At 55.3% G+C, this 19792-nt stretch overlaps 1 protein-coding gene across 1 annotated transcript in view; it reads left to right on the forward strand.

Annotated features, from left to right (window-relative positions):
• Positions 1–1468: 1468 nt before the first annotated feature.
• Positions 1469–19792, forward strand: part of MYO18B (myosin XVIIIB) — a 45023-nt gene continuing 26699 nt past the window's right edge. The window contains 18 exon segments of the mRNA XM_070951376.1: positions 1469–1554; positions 6834–6954; positions 7512–7669; positions 8034–8732; positions 9316–9385; positions 9981–10093; positions 10291–10467; positions 10597–10795; positions 10899–11041; positions 11189–11289; positions 11769–11832; positions 12667–12811; positions 15329–15487; positions 16796–16886; positions 17352–17544; positions 17868–17948; positions 18778–18910; positions 19210–19369. Coding sequence (XP_070807477.1) covers positions 6918–6954; positions 7512–7669; positions 8034–8732; positions 9316–9385; positions 9981–10093; positions 10291–10467; positions 10597–10795; positions 10899–11041; positions 11189–11289; positions 11769–11832; positions 12667–12811; positions 15329–15487; positions 16796–16886; positions 17352–17544; positions 17868–17948; positions 18778–18910; positions 19210–19369 — 2723 coding nt within the window. The 5' untranslated portion in view covers positions 1469–1554; positions 6834–6917.

Here is a 19792-nt window from a genome sequence, read left to right on the forward strand (position 1 = left end):
CGTATTTATATTTTTGTGGTACAAGATACTTGCTGGCATTTCTGGCACCGGAAGGGGGTGGCTTTTGTGCCCACGGCAGGGCTGTTTCTAAGCTGGGCTATCGGTTTACCCTAGATGAAGATCTCAAGGTGTGAGTGGCCGCGTTGGGCATGGTGGAAGAGTTGATGCCAGATGGACAGCAGAAGCGGCACAAAGGCTCCCGGGAACCCTTGGATCAATGTCTTGATCTTCCACGTAAGTCATCCTTATTTCTAAGATTAGGCTTGTTTTTAACAGTAATGACAGCCATCGTCTTCAGACTCATCATGAGCCGAGGTGGCGCAGTGGTTAGAGTGCAGTACTGCAGCTACTTCAGCTGACTGCTAGTTCAGCAGATCAGCAGATCAAATCTCACAGGCTCAAGGTTGACTCAGCCTTCCATCCTTCCGAGGTGGGTAAAATGAGGGCCCAGATTGTTGGGGGCAATATGCTAATGCTAATGCAATATGCTCATATGCTATATGCTAACTTTGTAAACCGCTTAGAGAGGGCTGTAAAGCACTATGAAGCGGTATAGAAGTCTAAACAATAATAATAATCATAATTACGATAGACGGTGAGCTGTGTTTCAGGTTAAGGCCTTCAAACCAAACTTTGTTATGTGCACAAGGGGCGTGACCAGTCAAAAGTCTGGCAACCACAGACCGTTTGCTTGGCAGAGGCACCCAACTTCTCTGGCCCAGCAGAAGTGGGCAAAGCCATATTACTTACTCCAGGGTGGGCAGTGCTGGTCAGGGTCAGGATCTCCCTTGGAAAAGCAAGGGAGGGTGGGTGTCGATTGGGCTCTACCAGCTGACGGCCAAAGGGGGAGAGACTTGGAAAGGGATCCAGGGATGATCTTGCCCTGGACTAACCAAGACTTCTGGGTAGATAAATAAAAATTATATAATAAAAATTTTATAAGAAATAAAAATTATTCTTAGTAGATGGATCTGGAACAGCCCTTGGCAAAACCGGAATAGTCACTCCCCTCAATGCTCTTGGCGAAAATAAGCTACTTCTTGGGAGTGAGATCTAGAAGTGGTGGTGGTGGGTGATACTATTTAACTTAATGGATTGTGGTTAATTGTGACCCTTGACTTGCTGGCTGGGGAATAGCCCCTCTCACCTCAGCCTGGGTGACCGAATTCAGAGTCCAAAGCCACCTCTGTGCCCTTGTTCTCCTGGATGGGTGCCCCAGGCCATACGTGCAGGTGCTGGCCCCCAGAGTGTGCCCAAGGGAGAGGGCACCAGTCCTCCCTTCCCTGTCCAGCTGGTTGGCAGGGTGCCTCTGTCTCAGGCAGGCAGCCTGACACCCGGGTGTATTTTTAGCCATGACATGGCCTCCTGTTCAGCTGCTGGCTCTCATCTAGGGTGGGTGGAAGGGGAGGGGTCCTCTTAGCCACTTCTCCCGCCCTCCTCCTCCTCCTTCTCCGGTTTTTTCTGCCTGGTGGGAACCTGTAGCTGCTGCTGGGCCTGGGGCTGTTTGTGTAGGAAGCTGCTCATCTGTGGTCAGCCAGGTGGCTGATAGAAAAGGTAGGCGACTTGTGTGGCTGCGTGGGGGGGGGGGGTGGCAAGCTGGGGAGAAGGTCTGGGGTGGACCCTGCCTTGGCCTCCCAAATGCCGGCCTGAGGGTCAGCAGGTGGCTATTTTTAGCGAGGCTCAAAGAACAGCCTGCGGGAATGTTAAAGAGCAATGGCTGAGCAGGGCCTTCCTTCAGCCTAGGCTCTGGGGCAGCTCAGCTGGGAAGAAGGAACCATCCTGGCCTCCTTTCTTCCTGGATGATTGTCCACCAGAAGTGGACAGGGCTTCTTCTTCTCTTTGGTCCTCAATCCCCGAGGAAAACGGGGCGACCCAGCCCAGGAGGGGCAAGACCCAGAGACACTCCTGGGAAAGCCGTCCCAGGAGACCCCCCACTCCCCACCCCAGCTCAGACGCTGGGAAACACAAGGGGGACTGTTCTTGAAAGTCTGAACGCTGGAGGGGGGTGGGAAGGATTATTGTGTGTTTCTGAAGATGTTTAACCTTTTTCCTATCAATCCGGAGAGGCCTCCAGGTCCTTCAGCGGCTGATCCCAGTTTGGCCTTGGGAGATGATGTGGGCGGCTGGATTAGAAATCCAGCACCGTGGAATCTTAAGTGTCCAAACTTGGTTTTCCTTTGAAAGGCTGCTTTAACAGGCTTTCCGTGTTTCATGGAAAAATCCTGAGGATGTGGGTGCCCCTCTGTTATAGAAAGGAGCCTTTCTCTACCCCGAATCTGGAGAAGCCAGAATCCAAAAGGTGACAGGCGCAGTGATTGTGACTGTGTATAAAAGGAACACAGGAAAGAAGTGGGGGGGGGGGGAGCTCACGGAGGGAACAGTGCCAGGTCTCGTAGCGGGCATGGATGGTGCCAGAGTTGGGCTTCCTTGAAGGCTTTCGGGATTTCTAGCACTAGCGTTTGACCAGCCACCATGTTTTGCCCGGGTGATTGTTTTCTTTGCTTTCTCCCGTGTGGCAGGAACCCGCAATCAGTGTCCACATCTTGCATCCCTCTGGGGAGGGGGCTGACCTGCAGTGCCAGGGAGCTTCTCGCTGGGCTCCTTCCAGGCTGGGAAGCGGGGGGGGGCTCTTCGCCCACCCAAGGCCCAGATTCAGGAATTGAGCGGCCGAGCTGGGAAAAGGCAATCCACGCAAATGGCGGAAGTCCATGCTTAAAAATATTTTCCCCCTTTTCAGTTACTTGCTGTCCCTCCCAGAAAATGGATTTCCAGTTGCTTCCCAGTTGTCAGCAGTGACCAGACAGAGGCTGGCTGTCTCCTCTATAGGTTCCTCCCACCAGAATTGCCTTGTTTGAAAACCGTCTTTTCCTCCTGTCACCAAAGTGTGATTAGATCTTGTCAGTGGGTGGGGGGTCCTTTGTTTTGAACTGATACAGACTCCCAGTTCGTGAAATGAAATAATCCAAGACCCTGTTTTGCTCCCCACGAGTGCCTTCTCATGAGCCAGACTGCCAAATACTTCGGGGGGGTGTGCGTGTGAATTTTGTTGCCGTGTTTTCTGTAAAGATAGAAAATAAGTTAATCTAAAAACCAAGTGAGGCCTTTTGTATCAATCACACAGTCTGTGTGTGGCAGATTCATGCCGTGCCCCGTGCCGATCTCCTTAGGGTGTTTGATGAAATTAGGGCTTGGAGTGTAAACCAGGATTGTGTAAGTCCAGGTGCTGTGTGATAGCAATGGTGGCTTAGTCCAGAAGGCTATGGAAGCCCAGGAAGCTGAGAGATGATTCTGGGCTGCGGGAGCCCTGACCAAGCCTGGCACAAGCCTGGCGGCTGAGAGGGACGTGGCTGGGTCTGAGATTGCAGAAGTGGCCACACACCAGGAGACGTCCTCGTCGGTCACAGCAGGGCTTTCCAGCTGGGTCCCTGGCCGTGCGCTGGGAGGTCGGTCAGGCAAAGGAGCCATGAGGCCGCTGGAGAGAGCAGGGCCGGCCTCTGGCCAGGGAGGCTGACCCAAACTCTGCCGAATGACCTGACCGGCCCAGGGCAGCCCTCTCCAGCTTCTCTGCTGGGGAGGAGAGATCGGGTTTCTGGCGAACGCCCGCCCGCCGCTCTCTCGGGTAGCCGAAGCTCCGATTTCAGCCTGTCCAGAGAGATGAGCTGGAGGTGGCAGGGCAGCTTTGCCAGTGGGCCGAGGGGCGAGGGCAGCAGTTCCCCAGGTGGCAACGGGGCTTCTTGTTCGAGTTCTCATTCTTGCCTGCGCTGATTGTTGCTGCTTTTATTCTTTTGAACTGGATTTCGGAGGAGTTTCGCCTGTGGTTGAGGGACCCAGCCGGCTGGCAGTTGAAAATGTCTCCATGGTTACAGGGGGGAGGGGGAACCACCAAAAGATATTTACATTTACGTAGATTTTAGCACTTTCCAATTGCCTCAAGACCCTTGGAAACAGAGATGGGGAAGCTGCCATCCTCTTTGCATCCTCTGATGCATTATTCATGGCTGAGGGTGTGTGTGCGTGTAACAACAACAACAACAACAACAACAATAATAATGCTGCCCCTGATTTAGAGGTTCTGGGAGCCTGGAATGGAGCACTACCTTCAGCTCTGGTCCCCCACCCTCTTTCCACCATAGGTCACGTAACCTCCAGCCAGCAGGAGCCCTTCTTCTCTTGTCCTTTGAGCCAAGCCTTTCGCTGTTCCTTCTTTTTTTTTTATATGTCTCATACACACATTTACATGTACAGTCATTTATCCATCATTTTTCATTCACCTTATCTTTTAACTTTCATTTTTAATTTTTACTTTTTCGGGGCTGCTCTTTTACCCTTTACCTTTACTCCAACCTTTCTTCTTCTCCTCCCCTTCTCTTCCTTCCTCTTTCTCCTCCTACTTTCTTCTTTCTTTCTCTCCTTCTCTTTCCTACTTCCCCTTCCCTCCCCCCACTCCTCTCTTCTTCCCCCTTCTAACCTTCTCTACTCCTCTTCCCCCTCCCTTTTCTTCCTCTCCTTTTCTCTTTCTTCTTTCTCTTCTACCTTTCTCTCTCTCTCTACTCCTTTCCCTCCCTCTTGTTGTTTCCCTTTTCAGTTCAATATAAAGTGGTATTCGAGCAGCCCCGATTTTCTAATTATCTTTATTTTCATTTCAATTTCTTATTCAATTAATATTTATTTTTATTTCATCATCTGTGTACATTTTAATAATATCTCACTTTTTTCCCCTTTTACCCCCCTCCCCTTTCTCCTTTTACTTGGCATCATCTGGGTATCTATTTTTTTAATTGTTTTCTCCCATCTGTTCTCTATCTATTTTATCTCTATACCCTTATTCATATTTCCTTTCTAACCAATCAAAAAATTTTTTCCCATGTCTTGAAATACCAATGTGGCTTTCTACAATAGAAGCAGTGACATACCCAAATATTGTGAATATGTGGAATATTGTTAGATACCAGGACATCTTGACAAATCGGGGAGAACTGAAACAAAAACAAGAACTAGAGTCAAGGGATTGAGATAGATTGATATACAAGACTGCAAATACAATCAAGATATGAAGCAGATCGTAGACAATATGGCTTTAACTTGGGGAAATCAGAACTGGATGAAATATTGACAGGAACAGATGAGAAAATGATTAAGAAATTATATAATTATTTATTGCGTATTTGACAAGAGGATGAAGAAGTAAAAGAAATAATGATAGCATGGGCAAAGAATTTTGGATACACCATAGAATTGGAGAAATGGCAACAACTTTGGGAAAGGAACTATAAATTAACAATGGCAACAGCTTATAAAGAAAATTTATATAAGATGTTTTATAGATGGCATATCCCACGAGAAAGATTAGCTAAGATGTTTAAAGCTAAATCAGCTAAGTGTTGGAAATATCACCAGTTGTCAGGATCATGCTATCATATGTGGTGGTTGTGTAAGGAAGCAAAACATGGTTACTCCCATGTTTTACAACCATGGTTGTAAAAATACAAACATGGTTAGAGGGAATGTTGCAGCAACATATAGAGTTAAAGCCAGAGATATTCTTAATGGGAATTTTACCAGAGAATTACAGTAAAGAAGATACATATTTGATTATTCATGTAAAAACAGTGGCTAGAATTGTATTTGCACAAAATTGGAAAGCAGATAAAATCCCATTGGAAGGAGAAATTATAAAGAAAATTTTAGAATGTGCAGAAATGAATAGATTAACACTGAGAATAAAAGATAAAGAGGAGTTGATGCATTTCAAAATGCCGCTCCTTCTGAGGCTTCCTGGTGCCTTTGAATGAAGATCAGGATGATTTCAAAGCAGGGCTTGAACGAGAAGGCCCGGTCCGGTCGGGCTCTTTGGAAACTGTCTCGGCAAGGCTTGGCGGCTGGTGGGCACTGGTGGGTTTAGGGACGATCACCGTGCTGTGATCCAGAGAGGACAGTCAGTGGCTGAGGCGACCTCTGTAAGGGCCTCCGGTTCCCAAGGGCTCTTGATAAAGGCAGGCTTCTTCAGGAATGGGCTGCTCTCAGCTTACGACCGGTGGGAAGCATTTGAGGAATTTCTCTCTTGGGTGCCCCCAACTCGCAGGAGAAGACTCAGGCCAGCCCAAACCCTGCAGGTGGTTAGCAGTCCCTCCCCATTGTGTCCTGCAGGGGCTTCTCTCTTTAGGTGGAGCTGGGGAGCTTTTATGCCCCCCCTCCCTCCCTCAGTTGCCCAAGAAGTCAGCTTGGCTTCTCCTCCGGGCTCCAGGCACAGCACGGTGACTTTAATGCTGAGGCATTTGAGTGGCGGAGGTGCTGGGGGGTGGGGGTGGGGGGCTGCTAGAAGCTGCGAAGGCTGCATTTCCAAGAGGTCAGCAGGAAAAGTCACCTGTGATCCGGGGAACCCTGTCCCAGAGGCTTGGGGCTGGGGAAGGAGGCTGTGTCGCTTGGCATGGAGTCCAAGCTCAGAAGCCGCCGGAATATTGTGGAGGGGCCGAGGGGCTACCTGGAAGATGGCCCGCTCAGCCAGTGAGGGTCCCTCCAGGGATCAAGGCTTCTCAGAGTGGAGACCTTGGGGGAAGGGGAAGCCTTGTGTCTGTCCCGTCCCGTCCCCCCCCAATCTTGGAGTGGGAGGGGTTGGTGAAGGTTGTGCCTGTGAGAAGGAGCCAGCCAGTGTGAGATGGGGGTTTGGGGGGGGAGGTTGCCTCTCCTTCCAGGGGTCTGGAAAAGCAGAGGCACAATCTAGAGTGCCTTGCCCTGCCTGGGTCTCCGAATGGGGTGAAGGGGTCCAACTGAACCTGACCGGTCTCTCCTCTTCTTCCGGCCCCTACCTGGGTGTGCGCTCCCTCCGGACGCAGGCTGCTGTTCCGTGTCTCCATCCGCCATCCTTGTCTCCATCCGTGAAGCTCGCCCCCCTCTGAGCTGCCCATCCCCACCTCAGCATGGCCATCTCGTCACGACTTGCTCTGTGGGAGCAGAAGGGAAGTGGATCTCCTGGCAGACGCAGCCCGCATGAGGCAACGTGGAGAGCAGCATGAGCTGTAGGGGCGGGGGAGCTTTGGTGCCCTGAAAAGACCCCCACCAACCTCACGGGCCCAAACAAAGGCCCTGTGGCTGCTGGGCTGCCCTCCTTGCTATTAACTGCTCGGTTCCTCCTCTGCATTGTTGGCTTCCTTTCATGAGCTTCTCTGCTTTGGACTAGCAACTAATTTGAATTTTCGCCTCAGAGTTGAAGGCTGTTGAAGCATCATCTGTCCAAACAAATGGGCAATTTCCTATATCTTAAAACTTGCAAACGGGGTGTGTGTGTGTGTATACAGAGCAGTGCTGTTCTGCAAGCATCTTTAGTTCTGTTAGAACCCCTGGAGCATGTGCAGAGCGCCCCCCACTGCAGCGCATCTGGGGCTTCGGCTTGGTCTCTGAAGCACCTTCTTTACAAGGGGGGGGGAGCTTCTATGGGTTGGGGAGAGGTCTTCTCTTCCCTGAGGCAGGGCACCTTCCATTGTCCCCGATTAACTGAACAACTTGATGTGAACAGATTAGGGAAGAGGACCGAAGCCCCCCGCCGACCTCCCCGCCTTTGCCTTTCCCCATCATTCCTGGGGGGTTCATCAAGCAGCTCGTGCGGCAGAACGAGAAGGAGTCCAAGGCCCTGAGGCTGAAAGAGGACGTTGCCTCGAATTCCCAGGAAGATGTGAGTGGCCAGAGGGGGGGGTGGTTTCCTTTAAGCCAGGAGGGGCGGCTGGTGGAGTGCCAGCTGCCTGGAGATCTGCCCCTAGGTGGGAGTCCCCTCTGGAGAGGAGGCTGCCCCAGCAGCCCTCCTTGCGGACATCATGTTCTTGTTGGGTGCACAAGCAAAGCCAGTCTGGGTCTCCCTGCAATATGTCAGTGGCCCTGGAGCCCACTCCCCAGTTCTCAGAATCCCCAGGAGGGGCCTTCTCTGCGAGGGCTTCTACTTTGCACCCCCCCATGCTTTGCCCCCAGGGAGAAATCTCTGCCCCCTTTGTGCCCTTCGGTCCCCTGGCAAAAGTTCCGACAGGCTTTTCTTTGCTTCGCAGCCTCCCGGGAAGCCGGTTGCGATCAAGGAGGCTGACCTCTTGGAAGTGGGGGGCGACATGGCCAGCAGCAAGGGGCAGCTGAACGGGGAGAAGCCAGCAAGCGAAGGGATGGTGGCACTCCCAGAGAAGAAGACCCTGCCCTTCAGGATAGGCCCCCCAAGAAGGAATGCCAAGCTCTTTGGGCCCGATCTGGGCCCAGCTGCTCCTCCCAAGGCAGAAGAGAAGGTCCCCCTGGCTGGAGGGCCATGTCCCAAGACATCCGCTGCAGAAGCGAGCCAAGGCCCGCTGGACTTCAGGCCTGGCACGGCAGCCGCACAGGGCAAACGCATTGAGAGCCTGAGAAAGGAGACGGCCCAAGGAAGGACCAAGCCAGGCAATGGGGCCAAAGGAATGGGGAAGAGGAAGGGGGCAGAGGGAGAGGAGCTGGGAGAGAAGGGGAAGCAGAAGATGGAAGAAAGTGCAGAGCGGGAAGTGGATGTGGCCGAAGCCAAGAAGGAGCCAGGAGAGGCCTTGGCGGCTGCCAGCCAGGAAAAAGGAGATGCCGGGAAGGGACCTGAAGGAGCCCTGCAAGCAGAAGTTCCAGCCAGAGGAGGAAGGGAGCAGGGAGCCTCTGGAGCAGCAGCAGAGATAAAGGGGAGCCTGGAAGAAGCGGTGGGAGAAGGACAAGAGCATCCCGAAGAGAGTTCCCATTCCAGCAAGGTGAGACGGGAGCTGCTGGGCATTTGGCAGCCCATCCTTGCCTCTGGGGCCTGGGCTTTGGCCAGGCAGGACCTAATGCCTGGAGGGCCTTCAGGGGTCTTCTCTCCAGACTGCGCACCTCTTGCCCCACCAAAACGGGGAACGGTGCTTAGAATTCTTTTTTTTTTCTTCTCGTTTGAAATTGATGTGCAGCCCTCTGGCTCTCCTCATCTGTCTTTCCATTACGGATGCACTTTGCATCCATAAAACATGGCCCCTCTCCCCCCCGAAGGCTGCTGTGATTGTAGGTGTGACCTTTTTGTGCAAGAGTTGAGAAGTGAGGAAACAAAGCCACAGTGGCTCAGAGCCCTCCAGGAAATGGCCAAACTGCACCCGCCATGGGTGCCCTGGGGAGACCCCAAACGAGAGCTAAAAGGGGACCCGGCCTCTTCCAGGGTTCTTTAAGTGGGGCAAGTCCTTCAGGGGCAAAGGGGTCGAGAGGCTGGAGTCCCTGAGCAGCTTCAACCCACCTTTGCAAGAAAACCAGTGAAATTGTTCGCTCCCCAGTTCAAAGTGGGAGCCCTCAGCCTCCCTCCTCCTTCAGCAGGTCTCCGAGGACATCTGGTTTGAAACGGAGAAGATCTGGCTGGTTCAGAAGGATAAATTCACCCTTGGTAGGTTTGGCTTGTGCACCTGAGGGGCTGAAGCGGGGGAGGGGGAAGACAGGAGCAGCCCCCTCTCCAGTGAAGGAGTTCGTGTCTTGTGCTTTGCCTTATTTTATTTGTATGTTTGTCACTGAGACGGTTTATTATTTTAGGATTCGATGATTTAGGGTGTTTTTTTTGATGTTTCATGTACCGTGGATGTTTTAATTAATTTTTCATATCGTAAAAGCTGCTGAGAGTCCTTGAACTCTTGTGGAATATCAATGCGATAAACAAGTAAAAGGCGAAAATGGCTCTCCCCTTGCTGCTGGCTTTTGTGACGTGTGTGTGTGTGTGTGTGTGTGTGTGTGTGTGTGTGTGTGTAAGTGGACAGGTTATCTTGGGGAAGACTGGAGCAGCTGAGGCAGGTGGAGAGAGGAAGGTGGGCAGGCAGGGCCGCTGAAGGAGAGAGCCACAAACCCTTTCCGTGTGCTGGGTCCTGACCCAGAGCAGAGCCCGAGTAACCTCCTCCAGGGCTGGGGCTGGGGCTGGGGCTGGGGGAGGTTCTCTGCCACTCAGGGACTGGATCTGAGGTTTGGCCTCAGAATTAGTCTTGGTTTTGCAGCCACCGAACTGAAGCCTGATGTGGGCACCCTGGAGCTGCCCCCGGGAACTGTGCGTGCTCGGCTGGACGCTGATGGCTCCATTGTGGAGGTGGACGAAGAAGAGGTCCAGAAGGTGAGAGCTTCTGTCCTCCACCTGAAGGCCCATCATATTTACGGGGATAATTTTGGCATGATCCCCTGCCTGCCCTGAAGGCATCCAGTCGGGGTCTCTTCCATTCCTTTGGCTGGGGGAGATAAGAGGGAACAAAGCAGGTGAAGATGTCTTTCTACCACCACCACCACCACCTCCTCCTCCTCCTCTTTCAACAGGCCAATCCGTCCAGCCTGGACTACACCGAGGACCTGGCCACTCTGGTCAGCCTGAATGAGGCAAGCGTCCTCCATGTTCTGCACCAGAGGTTCCAGTCGCAGCTGCCCTACACCTTCTCTGGCCCTCACTTGGTGGCCCTCAGGCCTCTTCCTTCCACGGCCAGCAGCTCCAGAAAGGTACAGTAACTGGCGGTTGGGCGAAGGGCTGCGTCCTTTGTGGGGGGCAGACATTGGTTTGCCCTGTGGCTCCTCTGGCGGGGGCCCACCGTAGTTGTGCACGGAACACCCTGGCCCATGTTTTCCCAGGCCTTCCAAGGCAGGAGGGACAGGATGTCTCCGCACCTCTTTGCGGTGGCGCAGAGGGCCTACTGGGGCCTGCTGGCGCAGAGGCAGGACCAGGCCATCGTGGCCCTGGGCAGAAGCAACACGGGGAAGACCACCGCTTGCCAGAACATCCTGGAGTACCTCGTGGCCACCGCGGGCAGTGTGGACAACCGGGTCACAGGTAGGCCATGCTCTGGGCAGCCCCTGTCCAGCAGCCTTCAAACCCCGGAGGAAGGGTGGCAGTGAGGGGCACGCCTGCATTCTGCAGTGTTTTGGCTTTCCAGTGGAGAAGATCCAGGCCATGTTCACGGTGCTCAGAGCCTTTGGCACAGTGTCCACCGGGCCCAACAGAGCCTCCACCCGCTTCTCCATGGTCATGGCGCTGGATTTCAGTGCCTCTGGGCATGTAACGGCTGCCCATCTCCAGGTAAGAGGGTTGACTGGCACTGGCTGGGCGGTTTCTGGGGCACAGCAGCCCCTGCCTTCTGACATCCTCAACGGGGGACCCCTCGCTGTGCCCGGGTGAGGTGCCACCTTCAGCTGATACGGAGTCCCCCGCCTCTCTCCTGCCCAGACGATGCTGCTAGAAAGAGCCCGGGTGGCGCAGCAGCCCGAGGGAGAGGGCACCTTCAACGTCTTCTCACAGATGCTGGCAGGGCTGGACCTGGATCAGAGGTAGACTGCTGGACAGCTGGCAGAGGGTGAAAGCGGGGTGACCTTCGGGGTCCCTCAGAATTCATTGAACCCGGGCAGGGCTTGGGAGGGGCACATCGGCCTCCTGTGGGAACTGGGCGAGGTAGTGAAGGGAGGATCTCCTTCTCCTCTGACTCTGAGGGGGCTCTAGGGCCTTCCCACCCCAAAGGAGAGGCTGCTGCACAGCAGCTGCTGCTCGGCCGCCTTGGCAGAGGGGCTCCCTTCCCCAGCAGAGGGGGCCAGAGAGCCAAGAAAGGCAGCCATGCACTGGCACCGGGCCTGGGAGGGCTTCGCTGTTGGCAGTGCCCGGTGGTGGTGACCAGCGGCCCTTTTTGATTGCTCTGGCTGGCAGCAAGGATGCTGACTGCCTCCTAAATACTTGCAAGCCCCACCCCACCCCAGGCACCGGCACTTTCTCCCCGTCCTGTTTCTCTCCCCCACCCCCAAATTTCTGTCAATAGGTCAACTTTGCATCTGCACCAAATGGCAGAGAACAGCTGCTTTGGCATCAGAGCCAGCCTCAAGGTAAGGCAGGCCATGTCCCCACAGTCCCCTGACTGGGTGTCCCCCAAGAAAGTGGGGCTGGAGGCAGCCTGAGGAAGGGGCATGGCTGGGTCTCTGCCCCTTTTCAGTTCCTTGCTCACAGACGGGAGGGGTGGGGAGGGAATTGGGGTGCCCCCTGATAGGAGTTGCATCAGCATTTAACATGATCCATGGTAGCGTTAGCCTGCAACTGACCGCTGCTGAGCAGGTGAAATTCTCAATAGAGGACCCCGGTGCCTCCTTGGGCTCCACGGAAGCCCCACACTGAGGAAAGAAGCTGCCCACCCCATTTGAGTGGCTGGTTCAAGTTTCATCAGTGGCCAGTCGGAGCCCTTTCGTGGGCTCTGGGACACATTTGGGCATGGAAGAGAGCAGAAAATGGCCCTTTGCAGTGCAGATCACATGGGGTGTGTGGCATTTGTGCTTTTGCAAGCAGATCCCAGCACCGGGGCCTTCCTCTGCCCCCCCTGCCTTTCTGCCCACTGAGAAGGCTGCTGCTGACGCTGGGCCCTGTGGGTCAGGCAGGTTCCCCCCCCCCCCCCCCGCTGAGAACGTGTTTCATTAGCAACCTCCATCTGAGTCCAATTCTTGCTGATTCTTGCTGATTGAGGACAGCAGGAAGGCCAGCGAAGGCCTCTCTGGAGGGGAGAGGGTGGCCCCCCTTCGCCTCCTCTTAGCCAGGGATGCTAGACTCAGGCTCTCCCCCCCAGCCCAACCCTTAGCCGGTTCTGTGTTTGCTGGGCGGGAAGGGGTGCCATGGTTCCTGGACCCTCCCTGAGGCTGGTGGGCGATTCTGGACTCTCTTCCTTCTTGCAGGGAGAAGAGAAGCGGGGGTCTTCGGACGCCTTTGCACAGCTCCAAGCTGCCCTTGGCACCCTGGGAGTCGAGGCGGCTGAGCAGGAAGCTCTGTGGCGGGTCTTGGCCGGCATTTATCACCTGGGGGCTGCTGGTGTCTGCAAAGGTACGGCCAGGAAGAGGGGGCCCCGTGGGGAACCTATGCTGGTCCTCCTCTGGCCCTGCCAGTCTCTTCTCTGGGATACTGCCCAGGAGAGCTCCAAAGGCCAAGGAGAGGCAAGTCAGCTCGGGGACTGGCACCGCCGTCCTGGGTGAGGCTGGTGAAGCGACTCCTGGCCTCTCTTGAGCTGTCTGGAAGAGGCAGAGTTGCCAAGGCAGATGTCCGTAGGGTCCAGAGTCTGCCTGGCCTCAGCCGAAATTCCGTCTGCAGCTGGCCAGAGAGACCTGCCTGAGGGCTGTGTTTTGGGAGAGGGGGCTGTCTGTGTGCCCAAGGGGTTAGAGATGGGCTCAAGCGCCCTGTTGGATTCCTTAGGCTGTGAGCCCTCCCCCACCACCTCTCCTCTGGCCTGGCCTGGCCAGCCATCTTTCTGCTTCCTTCCCTGCTAGTTCCTTGTGTCTGGGTCGGAATTAAACTGGGGAGAGACTCTTGGATGGAAATGCTTCTTGTTTGCAAAGCCCTCTTAAGATAAGAGAGAGAGAGAGGAAGGGAGGAAGAGAGAGAGAGAGAGAGAGAGAGAGAGAGAGAGAGAGAGAAGCTGTGAAGTTGCTCATAAATTCTTTAAGCGGTGGGGGGGGCTCCCCTCTGCAGTCGCTCCTGGTGATTTATGCACTTCCCTTTCAAAGAGACAGGCACGCAGGACTGGGGAATCTGCTGGGGCTCCGTTCAGAAATGTCTCCCTAGCATGCGCTGCTCCTTATGGTAATTTCACCCATGAATCAATGATTGATTATTAAGAAATTAGGAAGTTAGCACCTCAGTCCGCCAGGCACAGGCATCCTGCCCCTGCCAGCTTCTCCATCGAGGCAAAGGAAGTTTTGGAAGAGGCAAGGCATTATTGGCACATTTTGGGGACCCCTCGGGGTCTCTCCCTTTGGCCTGGATGGCCCTTCCCTGATTTTGAAGTCCAGAAGGAGTTGACCCTGAATTGGGGGGGGGGCTATGGGACCCCGGCCTTCCCAGTTCATGCCCACTTCAGCAGAAGAGCCTTTCCTGTGGATTTTGCACCTGTGGCCACTGCCGGCACTCGGGGAACGTTGACCACGGCATGCCACGGGGCCTTTGCAACTGAGCCGGGACTGGCAGGAAGGCAGGTGGATGTGGGAAACGAGGATCCCGGTTAAAAAGTGGTAGACTTCCAGGTGATCGGAGGCGGAGGGCTGGCAGCATGGAGATGTTCCTCCTTACTCAATTTTGAGGACTGGGAAATGGGCACAGTGGCTGGGCCTTCGTTGGCTGATCCTGGTGTTGCATCGCCCTGCTTGCTTGGTCTGGGGAAGGTCTGTGGACCCCCAGCCACGGCTCAGTCACCCTCTGCCCCCCCCTCAGCAGCCTTTTTCCTGCCCCCATCGATCTCCACTGGCAATTCTTCGTTTTCCTTTCCCCCTTTCCTCCTCCTCTCCTTTCTCTTCTCTCCAACCTCGGGAGAAGGCTTGGGGCTGGTTTCCTGCCACTGTGGTTGCTGCTTTTATAACCTGGCTTATTCTGCTTCTCGCCTGTTGATGGATTTCTTTCTAGCTCGCGAAGCAGAAATAATTGTCCCGGCGGCTAAATAGTGATTCTGAAAAGGCCCTTTGTGCAGCTGGGTTTTTCGGGGTGGGGGGAAGTGTGTGAGGGGGTGTTTCCTGAGGCAGGACTGCTAGGGAGGGTCCCGCAAGGACAGGTTCAAAGAGGAGAGGGGCTCTGAATGCCTGATTTTGGCAGGTGGATCCATAGGGCTCCTGCAGCCGGAGAGGGAAGGTGGCCCTGCGAGGCAAAAGGAAACCGAAAGGCTGCAGTCTCCTCACGAAGGGGCACCTGCGCATTTCACCCGAGCAGCCATTCATTTGGACCGCTTTCATCTTCCCTTCTTCCCTCTCCTTTTAAAGAAGGCTTTGCAAGCAGAAATCGCCCACCGATCCTCTGTCCTGGTGTCCTGCCCGTGCAGCCATGGTTCCCTCTTTGGCTGCTCTTGGGGGTTCGGTGGAAAGCCAAGATGGTGGAGGCCTCACAAACCTATATGGCTCTTGTGTTGTTGGGGCGCTGCAGTCAGGGCCCCCCGTGCAGCGCCCATCGCAGGTCTGAGACTCGGTCCTTGTTCCATGGCCAGACATATCCGTCTTAAAGTCACTGCGCTCCTTGGCGCTTCGGTGGAGGAAATTCCTCGGCCTGCTGCTAATCTCGGTTTGGCGTGCTCGCATAGCGGCCCTCACAAGGGACAGCCCTGCGCCTCTCGGTTTAGTTGGGGTTTGTAGTGGATCTGGAGTGGCTGCCCTGAACCCAGCCAGGTGCTGACGGATGGATCAACCTGGGCACAGTGGCATGAGGCAGGAAGGGCCAGCCTGGTTCAAGGGCTGAAATGGGACTGCCCCCCCCCCAGTTCCAGCCCCTCCCAAGACTGGGGAAGCAGGAAGGGGTACTGGGTAATCCCAGGACTCCCAAGGGGAGGGGGTTCTGGATAGCCAGGCTCTCTTCCTCTTCCTCCAGTGGGCAGGAAACAGTTCCTGAAGTTCGAGTGGGCCAACCGGGCGGCGGATGTCCTGGGCTGCGAGGCGGAGGAGCTGACCACGGCCGTCTTCAAGCACCACCTACAACGGATCCTTCAGCAGGTCACTGCTGGAGCCCGCTCGGAGGAGCCACTGGACGGTACGGCTGCCCCCCCACCCCGTTTTGTGCCCCCCAGTGTGATTTCTCCTTGGCAGACCCCTTGAACCACGTGGGAGGGCTCCAAGCTCTGCACCTGGACCCTTTGCAACACAGGGGACTCTTCTTCTTTTCTCAGAGAGAGCCTGATTCTTCCTTCCTTGTCCACCCCGTCCTGAAACCAGGCAGAGCCCGGCCTCTGAGGGTGGCCACGCAGGGAGATAGTTGGGAGGTTGAAAGGAACGAAGGAGGCAGCCTCTGAGCCCTTGGCCGCTCCTCCCAGATCTCCTCCCTCGGTCGAATCCCCTTCCCCTTTCCCAGCTGCCTTTCCGTCCCGCTCCCCTCCATTAGGCCTGGCTTTTGTGCGCTCTGTTGCAACCAGCCCATGGTTGGGACTGGCCAAGTCCTGCTGCCAATTGGGAGGCAGCCAGTAAGCCTCAGATGGTCTCCTAGCAACCAGACCAGGTGCCAGGTGAGACCTCCTCGGCTGGTTTGTTGCTGCCCCTGCTCAGGATTGGCAGGGGTCTTCTGCCCCCCTCCTCTTTGGAGAAGAAGGCAGGGACGTTTCTGCCCCACAGGGGGCTTTGTCCCCTCTTTCCCTGGCAAAGCCAGTGTCAGGATGGGCAGCAGCTAAAGTAGGACGGGTGGTTTGCAATCTGGTGCCATGGAGCCTGGCCGGGCAGCTTCCCCAAGACAACGCCTGCTTTGGGTTGCACCCGATTCCTCCTCCTGTGTAGCTCTGCGGCCCTTTTGCTGGAGGGAGAGGAGAAAGGGAGCCTCCCTCTCCATGCAGCCCCAGGTTCTTCAGCTTGGCCGAAAGAGAGAACGGGATGGCTGGTGCAGAGAAGGGAACATCTCTGGTGGGTCACGTTCCCTTTTGCTTCCTACCCGTTTCCGGTCATTCATTCATCCATGCATTCAAGTCAGCTGCACGCTCAGTCTAAACATCTGTGAGGGGACAATTCGGAAAGTCTTGAATTCCGAATAGAATAAAGCTATTCTATTCTATTCTATTCTATTCTATTCTATTCTATTCTATTCTATTCTATTCTATTCTATTCTATTCTAAATCTTGGTTGAGGCCGATATCAAAACCGAAGCCGCCTCTGATAAGAACTGGAATCTGTCAAGCTCTCCAGCTGCCTTTTGTTCGACTCAAGAGATGCGCGGGGGTGGTGGTGTGTCCCTTTGGGGGGCTAAGCGGATTCTTAATGTCTTTGGTTCTGCTCTGATTTCACAGGGACTTATGGGTAGCTTGGCTGGGGGATCCTGTGGAGGGGACCTCCACCCACTAGTCTTTTTCTTCCTCAGGCCCCAAGCTGAGTGGGGTGGAGTGCCTGGAAGGCATGGCTGCCGGTTTGTACGAGGAGCTCTTTGCAGCCGTGGTGATGATGGTCAACAGGTAGGCACCCCTTTGGCACCCAAGATGGGGAGGGCAAAAATCCATTCAACGGGTAGGATGCCTGATTCCCAATGAGCCGCTCTCAGTTAAAGCTATTGCATTAAAATCAATAAAAATAAAGTTAATGATGAAGCAGGCACATAAACAATAGGAGACAAATGACGGACAGGCCAGTCAGGAGATGGGCTTCTAGGTGGTGGGGACTGTGCCCCAGGCAGGTGTGGGAAAGGGAGGCTGCAGGGGATGGGGGAGGGGCTGCTGCTTATTAATAATGGATGTGACTTTGCGGGATTCAGGCGAAGGTCACCCAGTTGTTCATAGTCTGGCTGGGAAAAGCAAGCAGCCCCCTGACTGGGCATGCTCTAGGGGGAAGCGAAAGCCCAGGAGGGAGAGGTTGAGGCTGTAACATCCGGGGGTTGGGCCTTGAGAGGCTCAGAAACGGGGAGCCCTTCTCCTCCCTTGCAGGTCCTTCTCCTCCAGCCAGCTCTCCATGGCCTCCCTGATGGTGGTGGACACCCCTGGCTTCCTCAGCCCCCGGCACCAGAAGAGAGAGCGGGCGGCCACCTTTGAGGAGTTCTGCCACAACTACGGGCAGGAGCGGCTGCAAGGGCTCTTCTACAAGACCACCCTGGAGTCCGAAGTGGGCAGATACCGGGAGGTGAGGTGCCCACCCCAGCGCTTCCTTGGCTGTCCAGCTTTGCTCCCAGGAGGGTCTCCCAGACTGGAGGAGTGGGATCTCCTGCAGAGTGCCTATCCACCCCCTGCTCTGAGGCTTGTTGGACATTGGCCTCATTGCTGTCCCGTTGGGTTAAGAACCACTTTGGGGAAAGGCCACGGAGATGGTTGGGGGAGCGGCCTTTAGCTCATGAAAGCTTAGAGCCTCAGGAAAAGATGGGGGGCCGCAGTGGGGCAGAACAGAAAAGAGGGGACTTTTTCCATCCGCTCACCTCCAAGGCCCAACCACCCATCACTGTTTCTTAGGAAAACATTGAGGTTCCTTTTGATCTGCCTGAACACTCGCCAGCTGCCACGGTGGCCCTCGTAGATCAGAACCCGTCCCAGGTAATTCAGAGGCTGGCATGGGGTGGGGGCAGCTTGCCAAGGGTTTGTTGGCAGGGTAAAGCTTTCCTGATGCCAAGAGCAGCGCTGGAAGCAGGGCTGGCACGAAGCATGAGAGGTGGGTGGGTTGGAGGGCGGGGGAGGTAAAACCCACCCAGAGAAACACATCTGGGGGGAAGTTCTGGGCCTTTGCCCCCAAGGATGCCAGTCCAGCTAGGAAGGAGCCATCAACTCAGAAAACGTTAGGGGCTCTGAGTGCCCTTCCCTGTCTCACGATCAGAAATTACTCAGGCTTTCTGTGCCCCTGCTGTGAGAGGCCAAAGAGCCAGGGGGAAGGGTGCCCCAAGGTATTCCGGTGCCAGGCCGGCCTTACAAGTGGTGCTACCGACTCGTATTCAAACCGTAGAAGGATGGCATTAACTGGCATGCTGCTGCCTCCGGTCTGCATCACTGTGCTTGACCTGCCCTGGTGGGATCGATCCTGATTGAAGGTGGAACCCCCACCCCACCCCCACCCCGTGGCCACAGTCGATGCAGGACACCTGCAGGGAGGGAGAAACAGACTTTTTCCCCTTCCGTGACAACATTATTGGGAGGGGACAAATCTGCTTCCCAACCTGGAGCTGTAAAACTGCAGATTGCTAGGAGGGAAATGTACAATTTCCTGTACAGATGGAATGATATAATAATACATATGTAGTCGCCAATAAATAAATGATAATTAAAATGAGTAATGATTAGTGATTAATAAACCGCAGGATATTTGCCAGGGGGGCATGTCGTGGGGGGTGGGCTGACGCCATGTGGCTGAAGCCAGTCTGTCCCCCTTTAGATGCTTCTCTCTCCCGGGGGCCCCTCAGAGGGCCCTCAGGGCCTGCTCTGGATCCTGGATGAGGAGGCCCTGATGCAGAGCTCCAGCGACAGCAGGGCCCTCGACCGCCTGTCTTCAGCCTTCGGGAAGGAAGGTAAGGCCGAAGGGGAAAGCTGCATCGGAAAGGGCAAAAGGGTCTCCTCCCTTCGTCAAAGGCAGCCCCTCTGAGCTCTCGCTCTGCCCCACCAAAGCAAGGGGCGGCCTTGCCTTCTGGATGCTTCAGAGAAGGGCGGCTTTGGGGCCTTTCTGTGTCTCCACTTCAATGGCATGCCATGTATGCGCTGCCCACTTGGTGCCCAACAAGGCCGAAGGATATCTTGGCATCTTTGGCCCCTTAATCTTCCCCCCGCCCTCAGCAGAACAGCTAAGCTTTACTCTGCCTCTTCACTGCAGAGCAGGGGGTCCTCCGCAGGTGTGAGCAGCCCCTGCAGTTTGAGGTTGCCCACCGGCTGGGCAAGGACCCCGTCCGCTATGATGCCACCGGTTGGGTGGGCAAGGCCAAGTGGAACCTCTCCGTGCAAAACGCCATCCAGCTCCTGCAGCAGTCCAAGATGTGAGTGGGGGTGGGGGGGATGTCTCTCTCCCTCTGGGGCTGGGAGGGCAGAGGGGCTGCGGTGCCAGGCTGGCTGGGCCAGAGGAGGGAGGGAGGGAGGCAGCCTGGGCTCTGAGGTAGTTTCAGGGACTGCCTGCCTGCCTGCCTGCCTGCCTGCCAGGGGCGGCCAGGTGAGCTTCCAGGGTGCAAGGAAGGTGGCTGCGGTCTGGCCCAGTTTCAAGCTCCTGGGTTCATTCCCACTTAAGCACTGGTGCTTGCCATCTTCCCGCCAAACTATGCAAGCAAGGAAGTGCGTCTCTGGGGCACAGATGCCAACTGGGGGGGGCAGTTTCCAGGACCAGGAGGTGGTTGGAGCAGGGCCCAGCTGTCCTGCCTTCTCCTGCCTCACAGGCCTTGCCAGGAGGGCAGTTGGTGATGGAGGGG

Source organism: Pituophis catenifer, unplaced genomic scaffold (assembly GCF_029215685.1).
Source record: "Pituophis catenifer annectens isolate HBS135680 unplaced genomic scaffold, rPitCat1.0.hap2 SCAF_10, whole genome shotgun sequence".
Lineage (NCBI taxonomy): Eukaryota > Metazoa > Chordata > Lepidosauria > Squamata > Colubridae > Pituophis > Pituophis catenifer.